This window comes from Theileria orientalis, chromosome 2 (assembly GCF_000740895.1).
Source record: "Theileria orientalis strain Shintoku DNA, chromosome 2, complete genome".
Lineage (NCBI taxonomy): Eukaryota > Apicomplexa > Aconoidasida > Piroplasmida > Theileriidae > Theileria > Theileria orientalis.
In genome coordinates this window covers 943088-964424 of record NC_025261.1, presented here as the reverse complement: position 1 = coordinate 964424, position 21337 = coordinate 943088, and the positions used below count along the sequence as shown (strand labels likewise).

The 21337-nt window shown below is 37.3% G+C and overlaps 13 protein-coding genes across 13 annotated transcripts; 7 read left to right on the top strand and 6 right to left on the bottom strand.

Moving 5' to 3' along the window:
• Positions 1-227: 227 nt before the first annotated feature.
• Positions 228-650, top strand: TOT_020001062 (splicing factor 3B subunit 5-like protein; the record flags this gene model as incomplete). The annotated part of the gene is made up of 3 exons (XM_009692212.1): positions 228-319; positions 401-524; positions 591-650. 3 exons carry the CDS (start codon positions 228-230, stop codon positions 648-650), a joined length of 276 nt encoding a protein of 91 aa, XP_009690507.1.
• Positions 651-748: 98 nt separating this feature from the next.
• On the bottom strand, positions 749-3191 carry TOT_020000467 (conserved hypothetical protein; the record flags this gene model as incomplete). The annotated part of the gene is made up of 3 exons (XM_009692211.1): positions 749-2337; positions 2413-2818; positions 2898-3191. 3 exons carry the CDS (start codon positions 3189-3191, stop codon positions 749-751), a joined length of 2289 nt encoding a protein of 762 aa, XP_009690506.1.
• A 106-nt stretch (positions 3192-3297) lies between these two features.
• TOT_020000466 (conserved hypothetical protein) lies at positions 3298-4042 on the top strand (the record flags this gene model as incomplete). The annotated part of the gene is made up of 2 exons (XM_009692210.1): positions 3298-3804; positions 3842-4042. 2 exons carry the CDS (start codon positions 3298-3300, stop codon positions 4040-4042), a joined length of 708 nt encoding a protein of 235 aa, XP_009690505.1.
• A 130-nt stretch (positions 4043-4172) lies between these two features.
• On the top strand, positions 4173-4947 carry TOT_020000465 (conserved hypothetical protein; the record flags this gene model as incomplete). Its single annotated transcript, XM_009692209.1, has 6 exons — positions 4173-4221; positions 4303-4367; positions 4462-4515; positions 4577-4654; positions 4686-4742; positions 4819-4947. 6 exons carry the CDS (start codon positions 4173-4175, stop codon positions 4945-4947), a joined length of 432 nt encoding a protein of 143 aa, XP_009690504.1.
• Positions 4948-5225: 278 nt separating this feature from the next.
• On the bottom strand, positions 5226-7975 carry TOT_020000464 (RNA processing protein; the record flags this gene model as incomplete). The annotated part of the gene is made up of 10 exons (XM_009692208.1): positions 5226-5564; positions 5652-5861; positions 6013-6186; positions 6345-6920; positions 7018-7120; positions 7153-7275; positions 7320-7544; positions 7599-7706; positions 7773-7906; positions 7946-7975. The coding sequence occupies 10 exons, from the start codon at positions 7973-7975 to the stop codon at positions 5226-5228; spliced, it is 2022 nt and encodes a 673-aa protein (XP_009690503.1).
• A 57-nt stretch (positions 7976-8032) lies between these two features.
• On the bottom strand, positions 8033-9614 carry TOT_020001061 (diacylglycerol kinase; the record flags this gene model as incomplete). The annotated part of the gene is made up of 8 exons (XM_009692207.1): positions 8033-8113; positions 8194-8289; positions 8376-8474; positions 8565-8819; positions 8856-8996; positions 9147-9270; positions 9338-9410; positions 9467-9614. 8 exons carry the CDS (start codon positions 9612-9614, stop codon positions 8033-8035), a joined length of 1017 nt encoding a protein of 338 aa, XP_009690502.1.
• Positions 9615-10748: 1134 nt separating this feature from the next.
• On the top strand, positions 10749-11360 carry TOT_020000462 (hypothetical protein; the record flags this gene model as incomplete). The annotated part of the gene is made up of 3 exons (XM_009692206.1): positions 10749-10804; positions 10835-10947; positions 10978-11360. 3 exons carry the CDS (start codon positions 10749-10751, stop codon positions 11358-11360), a joined length of 552 nt encoding a protein of 183 aa, XP_009690501.1.
• Positions 11361-11472: 112 nt separating this feature from the next.
• On the top strand, positions 11473-12180 carry TOT_020000461 (conserved hypothetical protein; the record flags this gene model as incomplete). The annotated part of the gene is made up of 1 exon (XM_009692205.1): positions 11473-12180. One exon carries the CDS (start codon positions 11473-11475, stop codon positions 12178-12180), a length of 708 nt encoding a protein of 235 aa, XP_009690500.1.
• A 229-nt stretch (positions 12181-12409) lies between these two features.
• TOT_020001060 (uncharacterized protein) lies at positions 12410-13516 on the top strand (the record flags this gene model as incomplete). Its single annotated transcript, XM_009692204.1, has 4 exons — positions 12410-12832; positions 12864-12962; positions 13055-13179; positions 13258-13516. The coding sequence occupies 4 exons, from the start codon at positions 12410-12412 to the stop codon at positions 13514-13516; spliced, it is 906 nt and encodes a 301-aa protein (XP_009690499.1).
• A 159-nt stretch (positions 13517-13675) lies between these two features.
• On the bottom strand, positions 13676-14822 carry TOT_020000459 (conserved hypothetical protein; the record flags this gene model as incomplete). The annotated part of the gene is made up of 2 exons (XM_009692203.1): positions 13676-14449; positions 14667-14822. 2 exons carry the CDS (start codon positions 14820-14822, stop codon positions 13676-13678), a joined length of 930 nt encoding a protein of 309 aa, XP_009690498.1.
• Positions 14823-15128: 306 nt separating this feature from the next.
• On the bottom strand, positions 15129-16968 carry TOT_020000458 (DNA polymerase delta small subunit; the record flags this gene model as incomplete). The annotated part of the gene is made up of 11 exons (XM_009692202.1): positions 15129-15348; positions 15473-15533; positions 15566-15635; positions 15669-15793; positions 15853-15926; positions 15957-16028; positions 16059-16131; positions 16164-16293; positions 16419-16535; positions 16561-16656; positions 16744-16968. The coding sequence occupies 11 exons, from the start codon at positions 16966-16968 to the stop codon at positions 15129-15131; spliced, it is 1263 nt and encodes a 420-aa protein (XP_009690497.1).
• A 131-nt stretch (positions 16969-17099) lies between these two features.
• On the bottom strand, positions 17100-17688 carry TOT_020000457 (SNARE-interacting vesicle transport protein; the record flags this gene model as incomplete). Its single annotated transcript, XM_009692201.1, has 3 exons — positions 17100-17252; positions 17367-17454; positions 17564-17688. The coding sequence occupies 3 exons, from the start codon at positions 17686-17688 to the stop codon at positions 17100-17102; spliced, it is 366 nt and encodes a 121-aa protein (XP_009690496.1).
• A 725-nt stretch (positions 17689-18413) lies between these two features.
• TOT_020000456 (conserved hypothetical protein) lies at positions 18414-21059 on the top strand (the record flags this gene model as incomplete). Its single annotated transcript, XM_009692200.1, is given in 6 exon segments — positions 18414-18464; positions 18544-18792; positions 18843-19016; positions 19029-19550; positions 19671-20963; positions 21000-21059. 6 exon segments carry the CDS (start codon positions 18414-18416, stop codon positions 21057-21059), a joined length of 2349 nt encoding a protein of 782 aa, XP_009690495.1.
• Positions 21060-21337: the final 278 nt, after the last annotated feature.

The following is a 21337-nucleotide window of genomic DNA, read 5'->3' as shown; positions in this document are numbered from 1 at the left end:
TCGATTTTAATACTTTTAACATGATTGTGATTTTTTAACACACTTCCCATTTAAATTTGAAACACATTAGATATTTAAATTACACACTAGCATTACACATTCGAGTACTACTAAAAATACAATAAATATTATACAATATGCCTATTACTATATTCTTGCATTTTTGAATTTTCTTCACCACATACTCAACTTGAGCACTGATTATTTTTATTCCTTGTTTTCAATCAATGTCTTCTTATGACAGATTCAACATCCATGCTCAATTAGAGCATTTGCAGAGTAAATATCAGGGTACTGGTCACGTTGATAATACCAAATGGTACAGTGCCTATCTACATCTTCTACTCATAATAATTTAACTACCGACTTATTTATTCTGTCGATCTAATATTTTATTTAGGGAATGGGTTTTAAACATACAGAGGGACACTTTGGCTTCTCATACCGGTCACTTCACTCGGCTCGCGTACTTTTCCATCGTTGAGAACGAGCCAATTTCCCGAATTCGACATCGCTTTCTACAGGTACCTTTATATTTTATTGTATTTTTCATTTTTGCCACATCTTCCTCAATATAACCTTAACTTTAGAGTATGGTTAAACCCTTAACTAACATAAAAGTGCGCCCTCAGCTGCCTCAGGATCGCTGACTCAACTTCCATGTAATTTTACCTACCCAAACTCACTAATATGCATTCACACTGCACTATATTACTACACACATGCTCATTCTCATTTAAACATTACTTTATCGTCTGCCTTGACTTAGAATCTTACTCATGAACGCGTCCGGGTGTTGGTCGTTTCCGAACATCGTTTCCCTGCCGTCCTTGCACACCTTGTAAAACAGGCCGTCCTTGAACGTTACTGACAGATTCAACTCGCTGAACTTAAACACTGCCAGCCTAACTTCCCTGTCTATCGGCTCCGTCACGAAGTGCCTACTGTACGCATCTGACGAGAAGCCACGCTCCCAGCCCTGTTTTCTGTTCATAAACTCTAAACTCAGCAGTCCACTCAGTATGGTCAGAAGCCGTTCCTTCATGGACTCCTGATACAGACATTCCAACTCCACTGTTCCCACCGCGTTACTCGTGCCATCGAATACCGCCAGGTTGTTGCCTATCGTGACGTAGTCGTGCACCAGCACGTTCAGCACCAGCCTCAGTCCGAAATCGTTATCCTCCTCATTAATATAAACGTTAGCTTTGCGGTCAGGCAACTTTCCACCATACAGCGGGTGCACTTGATACATTCCCAGCACGTGCAGGTTGTTATTACTGTTGTGCATAAGGCACTTGTTGTTGGCCAACAGCACACTCACCAGGTGGTTATCTATGTCTTCCTCATCATAGTTCCTTTCCTCTCTATTCTCATCTAATTCCATGCCTTCATGGCTACTGGCTTTAACATCCGGCTCCCGTTTAACTTCTACCTTGACGTCAACCTTGTGTTCGTGGCCAGCTTTGACTTTTCCGTAACTCTTGTCACCATATCTATTCATGCTGTATAATTCACTTTCCAGCCTACACACTGGACACGTCACATTCATTTCTGGAGCACCATTCATTGCAAAAGGTTCATACTTACGATACTTTACATCTAACAGTTGTGTTATTTTATTCAATTTTAGTATACCGTGTGCTTCATTCAGGTTAAATTCCCCCGTGTAATCATGAAAATTAAGTGAGCCGTTAAATCTATTCATCCACACTTGCTCCTCTCTTCTTAGTTGACCTAATTTATTTTGTTCCAATTCCTCTAATTTAACTCCATTTTTTAATTCGGCTCCATCTTCAATCAAATAAAGCTCACTGACCCTATGGTGTTTAAACAAATTATTACCTTCAGTTACTTTTTTATTTCCGCACTCACTCTCTATCAACTCTAGCAGCTGATTATACTGGTTATTCACCACCTCCGCCTTACTTCTATATGCTTCCAATTGGTGTTTTTCCAATTCATCTGACATTTTGTGCAGCCAGTAGTCGAATTTATAGTCATGAACTCCTGGGTAACTCAGGTTCAACTGGTCCACTCTCAGATTCACATCTCCGTTTTCCTTCCTCGTGAACACCATCACCAGTCCTCTTTCCTTTTTACTCTTATATTTGTTATAGCATTCTACTTTTAACCTTTCAACTACCTCCTTCTCTTCACTCGTTTCATTAACGCTATAATTCCCATCATTCAGCACGTGTTCATAGTTGTACACTATGTACTTATTGTTGTTATAGTTTATCACTTGCTTGTACAGATACTTCATTATTACCTTCCCGATATAACTATTTGTTATTTTGTATATTATGTCAAATATGTTGTCCACTTTGCGATCCTCTTTATCACTCAACGCCTCACCATTCTGCGTATTAGTCCCTGAATTCGCACTAACATTTGCTTTATGTGTCAGACGATGGTTTAAAACATAGTTCATTATGTTAACCATATTGTTTACATAGTAATTGTTTATAAACAGCTTCAACTTCGTGATTTGATACTGGCTGAAGTCATACAGCAGCTCTATATGGAAAAAGTCTTCCCTCGTAAAGCAGCACACTCCGTTGTTAAAATCCACTTTACAGACTCTCGAGCACTCACTCAGCTTAAACAGGACGTAGAAGTGTATTTTCAGTCTGTTTAAACACAAATCTATCGTTTCCGGGTCTATTTTCATTACCGGGATTGTGTTATCCACCGAGGACTTACTAATTTCCCCGATCATCGTCGGAATCCTGGTGTATGTGCAGGTGTTTAGCAGGTCAACTCCCAGTGATACATTTGGCGCCGGCATTATGTTATTCTCAATGACACATATGTTCTACACAATTATCGTTATTTTAATATCAATTGAGCACATATATATCGTACATACAACATACAATATTACCAAGTCCTACCTTTGATAAATCTTGTATAGAATTCTCAATATATTCATCATATTGAGTCGAATACTGCAACATTTTATCTATATTCTTCTGATACTTAACCAAATCGAAAAGGACTTTTAACTTTAAAAATATTTCCCTCTGTCCTCTGCAATACTGAATCAGAGCTATTCTTAAGTTATTCTTGTTAGTTTCGGATACTATTCTTTCTCCGAAACATTTCCAGTCTATGATACATCTGGTCAAAGATTTACTCAGCAGATCCACGTATGACACTCCGACGAAATCTTCAATTTCGTCTCCCATCTTTTAAAGTACAATTATACAAATAAACAGCCAAATTAGTGTAGAATACTACAATTACAACCCGATGTGTAGTAACACATATTTACAAATAATTTATCTTTTGCTAATGATTGTAAAATACAACAACAGATTATTTTCCAATTTAAACTATGTATTTGATAATTTACATAAAATACATTTTCGTTCATTTAATACACCATCACGTAATGATTATTGTCCATCGCCTGATTCCAATCCTTCAGAATCATCAGAAGATGCTTCAAGCAATTTAAAACTCAATAATGTTAAGTTGGTAGAATATACCTTCAATTGGGGAGTTGGAAATAAATATATTGAACAATCCCGCAACAGGTTAGATTCACCGTGTTTAATTCAAAATTTCAGGATAAGGCCCACACATAAGAAAAAAGTTACCACCGTTACAATTCCTTCCAATTATTTTGATGTTACAGATAAGTTTGAAAACTGCAAGTTGGTTTTTGACGAGGTTAATGAACAATGGGAAGTTCTCTGGCTGGAATATAATAAACTTAACGGGAAACCCTTTCCGGTCAAAAAACATGGAATCCAGGCCTCAAAGAGACAAGCAATAGAATTTGCTAAGGAGATTAATGTTAGTTTACACACTATTTACTAACTAACACACATAGGATAAACTAAATAATTCTGACGGTAATAACCATCATAAGAATAGCAACGAGGATAAAAATATATCTTTCGACAATGTTCTACAATGCTGGGTAGGATTAGGTAGAGCTGGGAGTCGTCCAATCGCTAGAGCATACTCGGCAGATTATCACGGATTTGAAAATTCTAAAGACCTTTCTAAAAACTTAAACAAGTCGAATTAATGTTATTAATTAATTTGTTTGCAAATGTTTAAATTTATAATGATTCCTAACACATTCATTTACTACGTTGTGGTGTAGCCTTCCTACGTCACTAGTATATAATTACACTTAATAAGGGCAGAATGACAAAATGAGTGTCTTACGACAGAAGATTAAAGGGTGTGTACAGTATTATCCAGGTAAAGCGACAATAATCTAATTCTTTTTAGTGCGATCGAAGGCATGGAAAGGTTGTTAACATATCTAATAATTTTTATCAGAACTCCAGTATAAGCGAATGAAACTTGGGGAATGGCCACCTTCCAACTCTTCTCCACTCCACCCAGTAATGTGCCTTAATTATTAGCCTTAGTTACCAACGCCACCAATCACTTTAGAGGCCACTCCCACACGCCTACTTATAAACATTCTTTCTTCAGATTGAGCCTTGGGGCAAACAATTCTTTGTATTCAATACACTGCTTAACGGAAAGGTGCCCGTATTTAACTTATTTTAAGCACATCAACTCAATCACTTGACTAATTTTGCCACAGAATGAGACATTGCTGTGTGTAACTGATCACTCCCGCAAGCCGCTCATGTACCTGTATAAGGAGGACTTTCAAGCAATTGTAATTCCACCAATTATTTAATGATTTTTAGAAGCTTTACATGGAAAACATTAAAACTGAGCTGAATCGTTTAGAGAACATCTCCCGAGTTTGCCATTATCTACTCACCTATTTATTCACTCCCCTCTCGATTCTCTCGAATGTAGCACACAATGTCAATACAGGAGGACGACAACAGATACGAGAGGCTTCTTCTGGACAACGTGGCCACAAGCTACTGTATGCAGAGGATGAAGACCGGCCGACACAGCTCTCACACTATCATGAGGAGCACTCACCGCAACAAGAAATAGTTTACCTCCATCTTCTCAATATACTGTTTACATCGTTACTTTCCAACTTATTTTTAATAATTGTACCATATTCACCTCTCTTACAGCAGTTAATATATATACATTGAACACTCAGGTTTTACTCTGATGTCACTCAGATAACACACTAATAACACTCAGATATTACTCAGATAAGACTCTAATAATGCCTAGATATTACTCTGATGACACTCTGATATTACTCTGATGACACTCTGATAATACTGAAGTAGTTCTTAAACACATTAGCAAATTAAAGATCAATTTGCTTTTATTTGTGTCTGCTTCCACTTCAGTGCGTTTTGCAGTATCTTGTTCGTCGTTCCGTCGTCCGGGAACACGTACACTATGTCCTCGACTGTGGTCTGGTCCTGCAACTTCCTCTTCCTCAGCACCTTTTTCGCCTGCCTCTTCTTCGCCTTTTCCACGTCCTTCGAGGTTCCGAACTTTTTTTCCATTTGCAGCAGGTACACGAGCAACTGTGCGCGCTCCACGTGCGAGTTTTCATTCTTGTATATTTCAAGCCCCTTTTCTATCACGTTGCGTCCGTTCGTGTGCATTCCGTTCTCAAATTCATAGAGCGAGTATTCCTTAAACACCTACGTGGTACCATTATACCAAAGCCCGTATAAACTTATGTAACTACCTGTAACTACTTAACTGCTGCTTTACAGTCCTCTACTTACCTTTGGGTGTGTAGTCTTCAACAGGAGTCTTTGGTACAACTTTTGCACGTTTTGGTAATTTTGTGCCACGTTCTTTTCAATGTCCAGGTACTTGTTCCATATCAACTCCGGGTTATTCATCTGGTCCATTTCTATTGCTGACTCACACAGTCCACGCACTCTTCCCATCTCGTTCAATAATAACTCAAGATCGATGAAACTAATCCAACTCTACGCATTTGTCAATTAGCAATCATCTCATTAATATACAATAAATCAATACACTTACATATATATATATATATAACTACCTTTATGCATCTGTATTTATTTATGTCCATATACAAAAACCGTACGTGTGTTTGTGATAACTATGACATACCTGTGGACTGAATGGATACGATTCCACGTATTTTGAGTGTATTATTCTGCACCTATCTACGTTTCCTAGTTTCAACTCTATTTCTGCATAATTTTCAAATATTTTCGCCTTCTTGCACTCTCCTATTCCCCGTCCAAATGTCTTTCTCATTTTTTCCAAGTTTCCCATTCTCAACTAAATTATCAATTAATTCGAATAAGAACCACTAGTTACCCTAGCACATCAGTAAATCTAACTTATATGGCTACTGCCACTACTACTATAATACCGCTACTGCCGCTAGTGTCAATGGGCTAATTATTAACTGTAACCACCGCTAGATGGTAACTTACGTATAGTTGCGATAGCAGTATGTAAAACTTCGCAAAGTCCTTTGGCAATATCTCCAGCGCCTTCAGGTATATCTGCGTCGCTCTCTCCTGAGAGCTCAGCTGCAGTTCGCTGAATATTGCGTAGTAGATCCACAGGTAGCTGTACCTCCTCCACAGCTTCCTGTTCTTGTCCCTCGGCACGTTCGATATTGCTCTTTCGTAGAGCTCGCATATCCTCAGCTTCTGCGCCTCCACCTTGTCTTCCGGCGCTGCCTTCGTCATTTCATCCAGGATCGACTCCTCCAGCCTCAGGTAGTTGAACCAGACGTCGTAGTTGTACTCGTTTTCCAGGATCGACTCCTCGTACTCGTTTCTCTTTTTCGTGCTTATCAGCTCGTCTATGGTCTCTCTATCCTTGTACTGCTTTTGGAAGGACACGAACTTCTTGTAGAGCTCTTCTGACTTCGCCTTTTCCAGGAGCTTCAGGCCCTGCTCGTATACTCTCGATGCTCCTTCTAGGTTGTTGTGGCGCTGTTCAAATTCTGCGAATTTAATAAAGAACTCCTCGTCCAAGAACTCCACGTCCAGCAGCTCAATCTACGTTATCCATTACTCACATCCAATCAGCTTTTAACTAGTTTTTATTTTAGGTCCACTACAGTGCTGACTAACTAATCTCATATCTGAAACTTACACATTTAACGTATGCTGAGCGTGCTCTTGATACGTTTTTGTACTTTTCTTCAAACTTAACCAGCTTCAGGAACGACTCGCAGCTCGGCCTATTTTCAATGTACCTAATCAATCACTCTTTCCGTCGTACGCTTACCTATTGAATATTTCTCTGCATCTTTCCAGCTCTCCGCATCTTTCTTCGAATTTAATGTACAGCATCCACCCCTTGTCCTCCGGATTCCACTCCATCCACCTACACTCCGTTTGTGTTCGTGTCCTTAATGGCATATACTCTACTAAGTTTTTCTGTACTCGTCTTACCTTTCGTACACACTTCTCGAGCCTGCGTAGTTTCCCAGCAACTCTTCGAAGTGTGCGTACTTGAACCAGAACTGGTCAATTCTCGGCAGCAGGCACACCACTCTGTCGAACAGGTTCCTCGCCGAGTTTATGTTCTTATTTTTCATCTCCGTCTCTATGTACCGCAGCCACAGTGATGGGTTGTTCGGGTCCACGAGCAACGCTCTTTCAAACACCGATCTTGCTCTAAACGTTTATATAGTGTTGGAAGTCATGAGAATATAGGCCGTTTTAACACACCTTCTAAATTCCTGCTGATTTGCCTCCCATACTGCGTATTTTATCCACGTTCCTATATGATGCCTCTGCCTTCTCAGCGTATCCTCAAACTCCTTCCTTTTTTGAGCCCTAAATATTAATTTATATCCACTTTCGTCACAAATCACATAAAAGTCCACTTTATATCAAACTCACTTGTAGTAACTTAGCTCTTCCTCATCTGCGATAGTCTGCTTTGTTGTTTTAACTTCTTTTGCTTGCCATTCCACTGCGTCCCGCAATATCTGCTCCGCTGTAATTTGTACAGCTGCGGGCATTTTATTTTTGACCTGAAGGTTCGTTTTTTCCATGTTTACGCTATGCCGTACCTGCAACTTGGAAGGATCGAACGGCGGCATCTTACTATCTTCTATTTATATAAACTTTATTTATTATGATACAAAAAAGCACAAAAATTATTTTAAAACATTAATAGTTTTATAGTGTCTAATTTCAACTTCCATTGGTTGGAACATTAGAAAAAATTCGCCATCCACCTGTTATCCCAATTATTTTTGCCAACTATCTACTATAACTACTTTAAATATTCCTAATTTTATTTTTCATAGAAACCAACTTGAAAGTAACATTTTTCGTTAGGAGGCAATTTTTTAAAGTATATCTTCCATGGGCCTGCTCCCACGTGTACTCTCTTAGATCTTCCAAATTTCAACTAAATATTATTTAATTTTTACAATAAATTTTGTACACATCATTTTAACTAATAGATTAACGCATATATATACGAGATTAACTTACCATGTCAAGACCAATATCCTGCATCCTTTTGTACAGATAAAATTCCATTGTTCTATCTCCCATCGTTTGCTCTGCTTTCACCAAGTCCGACAACTCATCCTACACATTGTTTTCCACCACATAATCAATATTATGACAACTAGACTAGCAACACATCGTCAATTTATCTCTATTTGTGTGGATTCTAACCTGTGTTAAATTTTGTAACCCTATTCTTCTGCCTGTTCTAAATGGATCAATTCCTGATGAAAAGCTTGGTATATTCCCTGCGACTAAGCTTATTGCTTTAGTTAACGTCGGATAATTATTTCCATCATCGTCCTCTTCGGTTTCTGATGTAAATACAATTTTATCAAAATTCTCTCCAGTGACCATTCTGTCAACTTGTTTGTTTACATATACTGGGCCCATGAAATTCTTTTTAAACGCCTCAACAACGTATCTCTATAACGCCATCATTATCATATTCTCGTAACTAACCACTTTGTTAAAACATGAATTATTAGTCCTATGTCTATCAAATCCTCTTCCAACTCTACTTTCAGTACCAATACTAAAATAGTTGCCCATCATAAATTTCATTGCCTTTTTAAGTTCACCTTTATCATCACATATATCCTCCTATTAACAATTAACATTATAATTGTAATCAATATTATTATAGTCAATATTATTGTCTATATTATTGTAATCAATAATACTATAACTTCTAAGGGGTGATTTAAATTAACTAATACTGCAATATATCCTAATTTATTCATCTGATCTTACCTTAAATCTAGTTTTGGAGTTAATTTTGTTAAATTTTCCATCTGGATGTACTCTCAGAAGTACCGTCCAGAAATCATGTAAAATATAAGAACATTTTAAAAGTCGATTAAAATAGCATCTCAATCTAAAGAGTTTGATGAATCCTTTAAAGAATTCAAATCATTACACGATACTATTTAAATAAAACTTACGGTCTCAGGTTATCTACAAAAGGCTTAAAATTATGATAACTGTTCCAATTTACAGCTCTAGCAAAGTCATTTCCTAAAAGATTTATTAGTCCGTTATTTAGTCATGAAAGCCACTTTAACACAACATACCTGTTCCGTATGGAATTATTCCGAATGCCAGGAAATCTGGATTTATTTTATGCTTTTCCACCTCTGAAAACACCCATGTTAACGTGCCATCTCCCCCGGCGGTTACAACCAAAACCACTAAATTAATTCCATAAAAGTTATCAATCATGTAGATGAGATTTAAATTAAATTTAAACTAACATTCGTCTGGCTTCCCGTCTTCGATTAACTGCTTTAAATTTTTAAATCCGGGTTTATTGCCACTACTTCCCTCAAAAATAGAGTAAATGTGGACATTCAGCGAAATTGGTTGCGAAAACTGAACTACCTCTACGCTTGGCTAAAAAAAAAATAATCAATTAAATTACTGAATTAATGGTTAAACTTATTTATATGCTATTTTACTTGAGAATAAAGGGTTGATTTTAACAAATAATATACGAAATGAAATCAATGAATAACCACTAAAAAAACATACCTCAACAAACTGCCAAGCGTTCCTTCCACCGCTTTCCGGGTTTACAAATATATATATATATTTCATCTGATCATTTTAGCGAAATCTTAACATTTGTAAAATTAATATGGTATATGTTGGGGATTTAGATCTACATGGATCAGAATGGTATAATCATTACACATTTTGCTCAATTTTTTATAAACGTTAAATTTATGTACATTCTTAGAAAATATTATCTAAAACTTAAATTAGATAAATTCTTTTACATTTTTTGCCTCACTTTTAATCTGACTTACTTGTTTTAATCACTGAATCAAAGAATTCATTCAAATTTGATTCACCGGTTCTTTTAATAACACATATTATTATAACCCTGTTGAAAAATCCACACAATATTCATAACCTTAATTAAGTTTTATTGTCTATTATTCAGTTTGTTAATCATGTAATTATTTAAAACATTTAATACCTTTAATCAATATTAAAACAAAATCTCTTTTTATATAATTATGATTCTTTTTGTACACATTCATGTTTTTGAGTGAAAATACAATATATACTATATATTTTAGAATTTTGATATATGTATTATTATTTAGCCTCAAAACTCAGTAAACACATACAATAGGAGCCATATCCATTATATTAAGCAGTAAAATTAAGTCTTAAATTATGCGTCAAAAAAATTATACATGCAAATAATATTTTGGTACTTAGCGCGATCCACTTTATATATTATTTATAATCATTAAAACGTAAAGTTTCATCATTATAGTTATTTTAAAAACTAAATGTACTAATTATTTGTCGTTCAAATAATTTAACCACCAGATTTTATTTAAGATGTGCGACTATTGCGATAGTTGCTGTTGCGATGACGATTTGTACCTCCATTCCTGGTAAGCACACAGGCAAATTATTACCTTTAGGGATGAGTTCTCTGATATTTGCGACGTTTGTAACAATGTTTATGACGATTTTCCTGATCATAATTCAGTAAATATAAAAGGCAATTCTGATTGCTGTGGAATCTGCAACATCTGTTAGTCCTTTAGTTTACTCAATAATGTAGGTGGTTGCGAATTTTGTGATTCGAAACCAATTGGATTATCGATTGGCCCACACTATTGCGATTCAACCAATAATATACAGCACTGTTCAGATGAGCGTACTCCCGGAATACCGCAAAGCAAGTTTGGAGTCAAATTGATACCGAACTACAGCTATTCAAATAAACAGAAACCCTTAAAACTGTTTAAAAAGGACTTTTGTTGTTTATCAAAGATTCCTAAATCTAATATTTTTGTGTTGCCGTTGCCTGAGGGATCTAAGAGTTTTGAGATCATAGCCAACCGTATGAAACCTAAGTCAAAGTCAGCACATGGATCTGAAAAATCAAGACCAGCTAAGAAAAATAAAAAACTGCCCAAATTAAAAATTTCTACACCCAAATGAAGTTTTATGCCCATGATATTTATCATGGGATCCTGCACGTGGCAGGCAAGATGTGTACTTCTCTGGAATACTTACTTCCAGAACACATTTATTTAATATCGGTCGTGCTAAAATGATTAAATTGCTAATTCTAACCTCAAGTTTCGCTCAAGCAATATTATTTACTAAACCACAGTGTGTTGAGTTTGACGTAGAATCTACCCACTTTGGGAACCACCTAACGGTTTTAGACAACCCAGATTTACTGGTGGTCAAGATCAAAGACCCAAAAAAACATATTTTAGGTCAAATCAAGATCGGAAATTTATTTGAAAAGGGAAATTGCAACTATTTGTCTCGACACATTGCCATTGACAAGTCCAACGAAAAGAAGAGAGTAAAGGTCGTAACCGATTACTCTACGGGCAGGTCCATAGTATCAGAGTACATAGAAGAATCTAATGGAAAGTACAAAGTGTTGAGAAGAAATCCATTTTCACTTAATTTTGATGACACACTACCTGAACACGTACACCAAGTTTACGACAACCACCATGAACTGAATAAAATTCAGGTTAAAAATTCACTCCAGGAACTAAAAATAGGGACCGTAACCCTTGGTGACCACGTTATAGAGGATTTACCTAATAGCCTCGAACGCATTATATACTTTTGGGATTCTGAAGATGGAACGAGAATAGTCAAAATCGATACACATTTAAACGACAACAGACTATTATCAGACAGTTTTATAGAGGAGTCTCCAGGGTCGAAAAAATACTTAAAAAAAACAAAGTGCGGAAGCACTCGCCTACATTTTACTGGGTGTCGGGACGATTAAAATTAAATAAAGAAATAGACTGTAGAATAATGAAACTAGTGATACGGTATCGCACCTTATTTCACTACAGAAATATTTAATATTTTTATGTTTGAATACTTACACAGTAGTTATTTTTGAAGGTATAGTATATGAAGCAGGCATTAACAGTGTTAAAAGATGCTGATATAAAGGCCTTGATAAAGGAATCCGTCCCATTTAAGATAACAGGCACGCTTTATGCTTAAATTTGTCACTTTTAGGCTGTTCTAGTGCTGAACTGGGAGGATGTTTGGAGGAGTGGAATCCAGAACGTCTGAAATCAATACTTAAGGACTGTAGGATCTCAGTGCACGTTTCGAGAGAATCTAACCTTAACTTCGTGTCAAAAAACTTTGAGTATGAATATATGACCGTTTTAGAGATGTTTGAGAGGATCGAGAGGTCTCAGAAGGGTCTGGACGAGGAGCCAGAGTACTTGTACTACAGGTCACTGGGCCACAGGCCAAGGAAGGACCCAGCGACACTGGAATCAGTCCACCCATACCTCGAGGAGACCTTCAAGCTCCCCAACTCAATCACAGAAGCTTTGGAAAAGTCCCAGGTGCACTCAACCGTGTTCAGGATTTCGCAGTGCGGCCTCGAGCTTTGGACCCACTACGACGCTGTAGACGTAGGTGAACGAGCTCCGTAATCGTTTTCAGAACTTCCTGGTCCAGGTGCACGGCCACAAGTTAATACTGCTGTTTCCTCCATCAGCGTTGCACAAACTGTTAATAACGGACACGTCGTCACCATATCGCGTATTTTACCCATTATCTACATAGTCACACACACACTTGTACACTTAGTGCATAACACAGCGTCAAATAAAGATGTTAATAAACAATTGTAGAACATTTGTAAATTTGAAAGTAACAACAACAAGGACTTATTATCGGCCTATGATGAAGCCCTTAAAGTCCTGTTAAGTCCAGGGGACATTCTATTCATTCCACCAGCCTGGTCACACGCAGTGCAGTCACTATCGTCTAAAGGTACCAATGCACACATACACGTCTTTGTAGAATACATGAGTCACGGCCTTAATGATAGAAGCACCAATTCCGCTTTTAAACAGGATGCACCGAGTAGTATCGAAGTGTGCGTATCAGTTAACGTGTTCTTCCTGGATCCTGCAGTGAACTATTTTTCAAAGAACATCTACGGAAATGAAGACCCGATGCCAATTAAAAGGGCCTGCGACATGCTGCGAAGTGACTTTTCAAAGCTCTCCTCACAGTTGCCAATAAACCTTCAAAAGGCGTTTTGGAGCAAGGTCGCAGCAATATCTTTAGACTACCTCAATAAGCTATAAATTACACTATGTCATCATGTAGCTATATTAATTAATAACCTGCTAACATAATACTCGTGGCTATACTCATAAGGTTAATTTAAGCGCGTCACCTACGCAACCAGTTGTGTAGTTATGCTAACGCCAATGAAAACAAAATGTGATAAAATATTAATAAAATCAATAGTCTACATATTTTAGCAATTCCAAAGTCTTATTTAGCGGCTCGTAGGAGTTGTCGCGCACGTAGTCGACTCGCTGGCAGGAGAACCGCCTGGGGGTCTTGAGGTTTATCCAAACGCTCTTCGGGCAGTCCCTGTTCTTGCCGCCTGCGCCAGCCATCGGGAACACTGGCAGGTTCTGGAAGTTGAGGTTCTCGAGGTCCTCGAAGTTGTCGCTCAGCGTGTACACCCACGTGCCCCCGTAGTTCTCGAGCGGCAGGTCGTCGGTCTTCCCGATGGTCTTGATCTTCTTCCCGGAGCCTGAGCCGTTTACGCCGTAAACGTTCTCCGCGGAGCCGTATGCGTTTTCGGCGCTCGTCATTTGACTGTCGGAGCCGTAGACGTTCTCGGAAACGTACGCGTTCTGCTCAGGGGCCGCCGCCTTGTCGTCCCTGTTCTGAACGACCGTAAGGTTGGCCATGTTAGGGCTCGAGACGATGGAGACGCTGTCGACCGTCGCCAGGTTCGAGACGTCGGGAACCTTAATTCCTGAGGACTTGAGTATCTTGCAGGTGGTCAGGTACTTCCTCTGCCACAGCTTCGCCTCCTGCCAGCCGTCGTCGGCCTCGGCCTCCAGCTCCCGCGTCAGCTCCGCGTGGGAGTCAACCAGGTGCTGGCACTGTGCGTGCGACTCGCGCAGCTGCTCGTGCAGCACTGCCACTGCCTCCAAGTAAGTCTCGCGTTCCCTCTCAAGGTTCATTGCAAGCTCGGCCAGCCTTTCATCTTCACATGCCTACAGCCGTTTATTAAACCTCAATTCAAGCACCAGACAAGTCTGTATGGCATCTAGCATACGTTGCATAGTAACATAAGCATACTTTCTAAGATTTAAGTAAACTGGTGATACACGATACAAACAATGGCTAACTAGTGAATGAGGCAGACGAATATAAACTATCTATGAACGAAATATTACATTATATGTTTTACTGAACAACAACGGTAAAAACTGCCATATGTCCAAGACTACTCCTTACCTTGTTTGATAAATCGTTTGAATTTTCTGAAAAGTTCAGGTTCGTGTCCGAAATGACGTCGCCCTTGTATCCGATAAAATCGCTGTAGACTGGACTACAGCCCTGGTACCTCTCGTAACTCAAAGACATATTTCAGGTCTTATACAGTGCGTACTTCATACACATTAACCTACTTTGAAACTTATTTGAGTCACAAGACTGCAAAGGACTAAAGGATGCTCTGGCAACCAATCGACGGTTTAGAAAGACATATTTTACACTTAAAAAGTCAGGAATGAGTATGATCAGCTACCAGAAATGTTATGATCTACATTAAAACTTCAATTTCAACGTTGAGCTCAAATGCCATAAAGTGCACACAAAATTGAGCTTTGTCTAAACCATTCTCGGAAATCCGACTAAACACATACCATTTTTATCACGATTTTAAACAAATTAAGACAATTTTATGGTGATCACGTTTAGGGTGGATAGGGATACCAGTACCAAAGTGGGATCATTTTTGAAAGAGGGAACGCAGACCAACCTCGGCAACTTCGTCCCGTTCCCATTTTCCACCTCTCCTGCTGCGAATTCTTTGCAATTTCCGCTGAAAAACACGTGAGGGTACTCGGAATCCTCAGTCAAGTTGAACACGTCCAGCTCAGAGTGACATCTGCATTACCGAGTGAGTTAAAACCATCATCAGTCTCCATCACATTCCAATATTTATGTAAATAACTATATTCAGTGGAATCTCCAAATTTATCTTAAATTAGCTAAGCTTGCCTATCACTTACGGGAGGCTGTCGGTGCCTGTGGGCGCTATACACCTCGACCTCGCCACCAACCTTAGTGCCTCTACCAGCCATTACACGCCATTTAAAGCCTACCTATCTCCGACAAACGGCTGAATTTGCATATGTTGGCCACTGACTGTCCCGATACTCCCAGAAACCTCACCTACACACACACACATTAAATCTATTGACTCACTCCGTCAACAGAGAAGAAGTACGGGTTTGTCGTTGATCTAAATGTTCCATATCTTTTACTGTGTTCCATCAGCACTGGGTTTATCACCTGTTGAGGCAGGTTTCCATTCGTAGGATCCAATTCGCCTATTTAGTTATTAGCCTTAGTTGTCTCTTTATTGTTACAAGCTGAGCCATATCATCACTGTTACCTGGCATTAGATCCACGTTTATCGACGATGCCAATTGAGCATAGAAAATATCCGAGTTTTTAAGCGATCTACTCGACTTCATTCAGTGGAAAACGTACTCCGCGTTGCATTCTCCAATTCCATTCCCAGCCACCACCAGTCTTACCAGCTTCTTATTGAACTCATTTTCACTGAAAGTCCCTTTAAGGTAAAGCCCTCACCTATCCCCGAGGATGAAATTTTGCAATAGCATTAGGCTGTTGTGATTTATCCCACTGCCACTCAACTCTAGCCCTAAATACCACATGTCGGACTCACATACCAACCACTTGTGAATGCGATGAACTTTTCCTCATCATTCACCTGTAAACTGAGTTCATCTGGAACCTCGGGAAGTGTGTAGTCTTCCGTTACAAACTTCATCTGTTCATTCATATATCCCCTTACAGCGATAACCTAAACCAACAGTTACCCATCTGTTATTGTTGCCAGTACTATTATTAATAATATTAATGCAATTTTCTTCTGTATTACAGTCAATTTATCGCAACAACTCCCACTATTATGTATCTATTCTGTACCAGCCCTGAAACAAATTCGTGTGGATTCAAGCAATCTCCAATTAACATCAGCCTCTGCGTATGGTCTTCCAAAAACAAAAAGTCTTCATCGTCGGTGTATTCATTTCTCTTTTCCTTCTACAATAGCGTTAAAATTACTTACTTTTACCATTAAATTAAACTTTTGTGTGTATTCTTCCAAGGGTGATGGCTGGTACTTCATATGCTTAAACACTGTTCCAATGATTACACATTTGCCCTAATCATATTACAATTTTGATTCAAACCAACGCATATGCAACCAACATAAAAATAACATAAAAAGTATCACTCAACTCCACCTTACCTTAACATAGTTTATTGATTTCACCAGTTTGTATGATCCTGGATCAGAATCATCTATTTTTAGGTTCTTCCATTTATTTTTTATCGTTTTCATTAGTATTCTTTTCATACATTCAAGTTTCGACATACTGCGAACGTAGTATTGGCTCTTGTACGATTCTCCGTGTGTTGTAAACCTATCCGAGTACGATTGGTCATATTCGCATTCTAGTCTTTGAATTCCCATGTTTCTACCTATTTATCTTACGGATACGCATAAAATGTTCTAGTTAATGTATATGTTTATAGGGTGTGGGCAACATTAGAATGTGTACTATATTACAGAGGTTCGATTACTATTTCTTTAAAATTATTAATTCACTTGAGAAGCTTATAAATTAGAATCATCACTATTGCCATGACCAACATGAATATCGTCACGTAGAGCAGTACTCTCGTGTAGAATTCCGATCTTCCAATTGACCTGATTAAATCTCTCGCTTCGTGATGTATATCTTGCGTTTCACCCACCTATTGATTTTTCATCAATTTCCAAAAACTCGTGTATTTTTTTTACTATTCCCTTCTATTATATATATCACTCCTCATTCATCATCATTTACCAATATTCCTATTTTAACTTACCAACTGCTTCGTTCTCATGATACTGTCTCTTTGGTTCAACAATTTTGACATTACGTTTGCTCCGATTTGATTCGTTTCATTTAGTACTCTATTTTATTATTATTAGCACATATGTATTACATATTTCCCTATTTAATATTATATTATCCATTTATATTATTTTTATTGCTAATATATATTCATATTTATCAATTTACGCTCTCGATTCTGTCAAATTATTAAGTGACTCGTCCAATACATTTGTTTGGTGTAACAAATGTACTCTATCTCCGTATTCTTCATCTCTTGATGGGCTCACGTACCAATCATTTATATTATTCATTCTATATTTATGCTATTATACAAAACACCCTTATTCTACAAATATTACTAGATTATAAATCAATATATACTAAATTGTTGGTGGGCTACCTCAGGTCAGCCTAAGACTTATATCACACTGATATACACCATATATCAAGTACAATTATAAATTACTTTTGACAAACAATTAAATAACATATATTAAAATAATACTACAATATTGTAAAAGGCTAAAACAAATTCGACCGGAATATTCGTCCTGTAAACATAAGCATAATCACTGTTCATCCTACAAATTTACAGACTATAAGGTATATATTCAGGTAAAATAGCTAAAAATAAATAAAAAGAATAAATAAAAAAGATTGATTATTTTGGTTGTTAGCCCCTGAGGGCCTCAAAAATTGCTGTCAAAGTAAAATGACAGACGGGAATTGGAGTAGTTTTCAACTAGCAATTATCGCGCATCCGCTAGGCGTCACTTGCAACGATTATGCCCCTTCCGCAAGGATGAACTTGAGGTCCCCATCTGACACCCACTTACTCTTGCCACACGAACCGGGACCTTACACATCCATACACCCTTTCACATCTTTTCATTGATTTGAGGCTGAAACATAAGCCATAACACCAATATAATTACAAAAAACACATTAGCAACTTATTGTTATTTATTTTCTGTAAAATTTACTTTATTTTAATTCATTCTTGTTGATTAAAATGATTCATTTACAGTTTTAATAAATGCCTAATCTTTTTCCTATTAGAGCCAAGTTTCTTTCAGCTCCAACCTCTGTATCAATTAATTACAATGATATATTTATTAATCTTAGTTTAAATTTGTTACTTTCATTCGTTATTAATTAATGTGTAGAAACGATTGAGCAATCTGTCGTGTTTGGAACTGAGAAAGGAGATTCAAGAGGCTTCTAGAAGGAATCTTAAGATGAATTTAATTTGGAATCAATTTATGTATGAAATTTGCGACAGAGTGGCCAACTATTCAAATACACCTAAGTCCGAAAAGGTTGACAAATTCACATCAACCGATATATCGCTAATATTCTCATCATTTTCAACCCTGAAGAAGAATAATAAGAAGTTTTACAACTATTTATTAGAGGTATAGAAAATATTATTATATTCTCGACTGAATTAATGATAATGTTTTAGTGTGTAAACAATGACTCGGACACGTACAACGTGCGGGACGTAGCAATTCTGTACAATAGTTTGACCAGGCTGAAGGTGTCAAATGAGTTTGTGTTTGACAGTTTAAACCAAGTGATACTGAGTAAATTGAATAGTAAAATATCGGAGAAGGTAAGCATGAATTTGTTGTTAAGGGTAATTATCTAGGACATATCGCTGTTGTTAAATGCGTTACTGGAGTTAAATATGCGGAAGGTGAAGGACATATTTGTAAAATGCTCCCTTATTTTGTCCAGTAGAATTAAGTACATCAGTAACTTGCACACATTGACGCTGCTGTTGTACTCGTACTCAAGGCTATCTTATACAATTGACGCGGACAGTAGCACTGCACCAGCATTGCAAGATTGCAAAAAGAACAGGATAATACAGGGGTACGAAAAGAGGTTAACAGTGAGCGAGTACGAGTACATAATCTTAACGGATGTTACCATGGCACTGTTGTCAAAATGCTCAGATTTGCTTTTGCAAATGAGGCCAACAGATTTACTGTACTTCTACAGGTCGTTCTTGAACCTGTTTTTTAACTCGCCAGAAAGTAAAAGGAACATATACTCAAACGTAGTTAAGCTGTATAAAGTGCACAATCAAATACTGCAGGTCAAATTGGAGTTCCAAACACGGGAACTTTTGACTTTATTACAACTATTAAAATCCTCGTACGATATTGTTTCCAATTCTGATTTCATAGCAAATGGCATATCTTCAATAACCACAATTAATCCTACTGGTGAAACTTCTATTCACAATATTGTTGTAGAAGAAGATGGTTCCAATGACAATGATGAGTTACTGGATAACAAATGCGAAATGACTACACTAGAAATATATAAAAATAACCTGAACCTAGTTAAGAAGATAAAGGATGAGTTGGTATACAGAGTTAAGGTCATGTCAATAGCGGACTGCATTAACTTTATGAGTTTGCTCGATAAGGATGACCACAATATTGAGCTTTTGTTCAGAAGACTTTACGACAAACTTAACAGAGAAACAAACTGGGAGTCATACACAAACAAGGACCTGTTTGCCATTCTGGATAAGGTGGCCCAGAGAGCTGAGAAGTATGTGAGTGACAATATGAAGATGCTAGTCGGCGTAATAATAAAGAAGACGTCCAGGATTATAAAGTTGAAAGAGCTGTGTAGCATCCTGGAGACATCGTCGGTACTGGGAATTAAGTCGAACAGCTTATTTAAAAAATTGGCGACACTAGAGTGCAGATGCTACAACCTGGACCCTGAACAAATCTTTATAGCTTTCCACAACTCAGTACTGCTTGGATATGTTGAAGTAGCAGACAACCTGATGCCGCACCTATTCAAGGTCACTGACCCTAGCCACTCAGCACTGTTGCTCCTGGACTTAGCTTCACTGGAATTCAATTCACTGAGAAAAGTAAACACGGACACATTAGAGCATTTGAATTCGAACATACGCAATGCCAGTGTCGATAGAGATGATAGTTACCGCAAAAGTCTCCTGACATACTTTTCGTACTTTAACATAGCCAATATTCGAGGTAGTAATGGCAAAATTAACACCAACAATAGTAATATTAGTAGCTGCGATGACGCTAATTCCCCTTATGAAGACAATAGCGATGGTTTGGATGTTGATTTTATGCGATTGAGTTGTCATTATGTTGACAGCAATTTGAACGTAGTTGAATATAAGAGCCTACTTGATGAGTTTATAGAAGACTTTGGAGTTTTTATAAGTAAATTTGATGCTAAAAGCCGATTAAAACGGGATGTAAAAGTAGGTGGATTCATATTTCCAGCTGCTGTAGAAGCAGATTCTAAAATTGTAGCAATAGTACCACTTTTTGATGATTTTTACATGACAAACAGCAAAATGTTAAAATTGTCAAAGTACACACAACTGAGATTGTTGGATTATCTACAAATTAAGCACATGTGTATAGATTTACAAAATTACAGGACGCAAGACGACAAAAATAACGCATTGGCAAATATACTGCAACAAACTTACACATTATTAAATAAAAGAAAAAATAAAAAAGAAACCACTAAAATAAAAAATACTGAATATAAAGTAGAAACAACTTTAGAGAGAAATGTAGAAAAAAGTCCAAAAAGTATAAACGGAAACAAGACCATGAAACATCTCAATAACTTCGATAGATTTAGAATGTTAGTATCAACAACCGTGTAAAATATATTCAACTTTATTTTAAAGTTAATTTGAACTCTAATATACAACAATAATTAAAATGTATTTTACCAATATGTGGGAATTCTTTGAACACACAGAGCACACTCCTTCTTATTATTCTGATTGATATATTAAATTTTAAACTCACAATTACATTACATATACGACAATATATAAACAATTGAGTTTAATTATATATTCATGAGAATATATCGTATATGCGACGATGTAATTGGAAACATCCAATAATAGATGATTTGTGTAATATACCTGAGTAA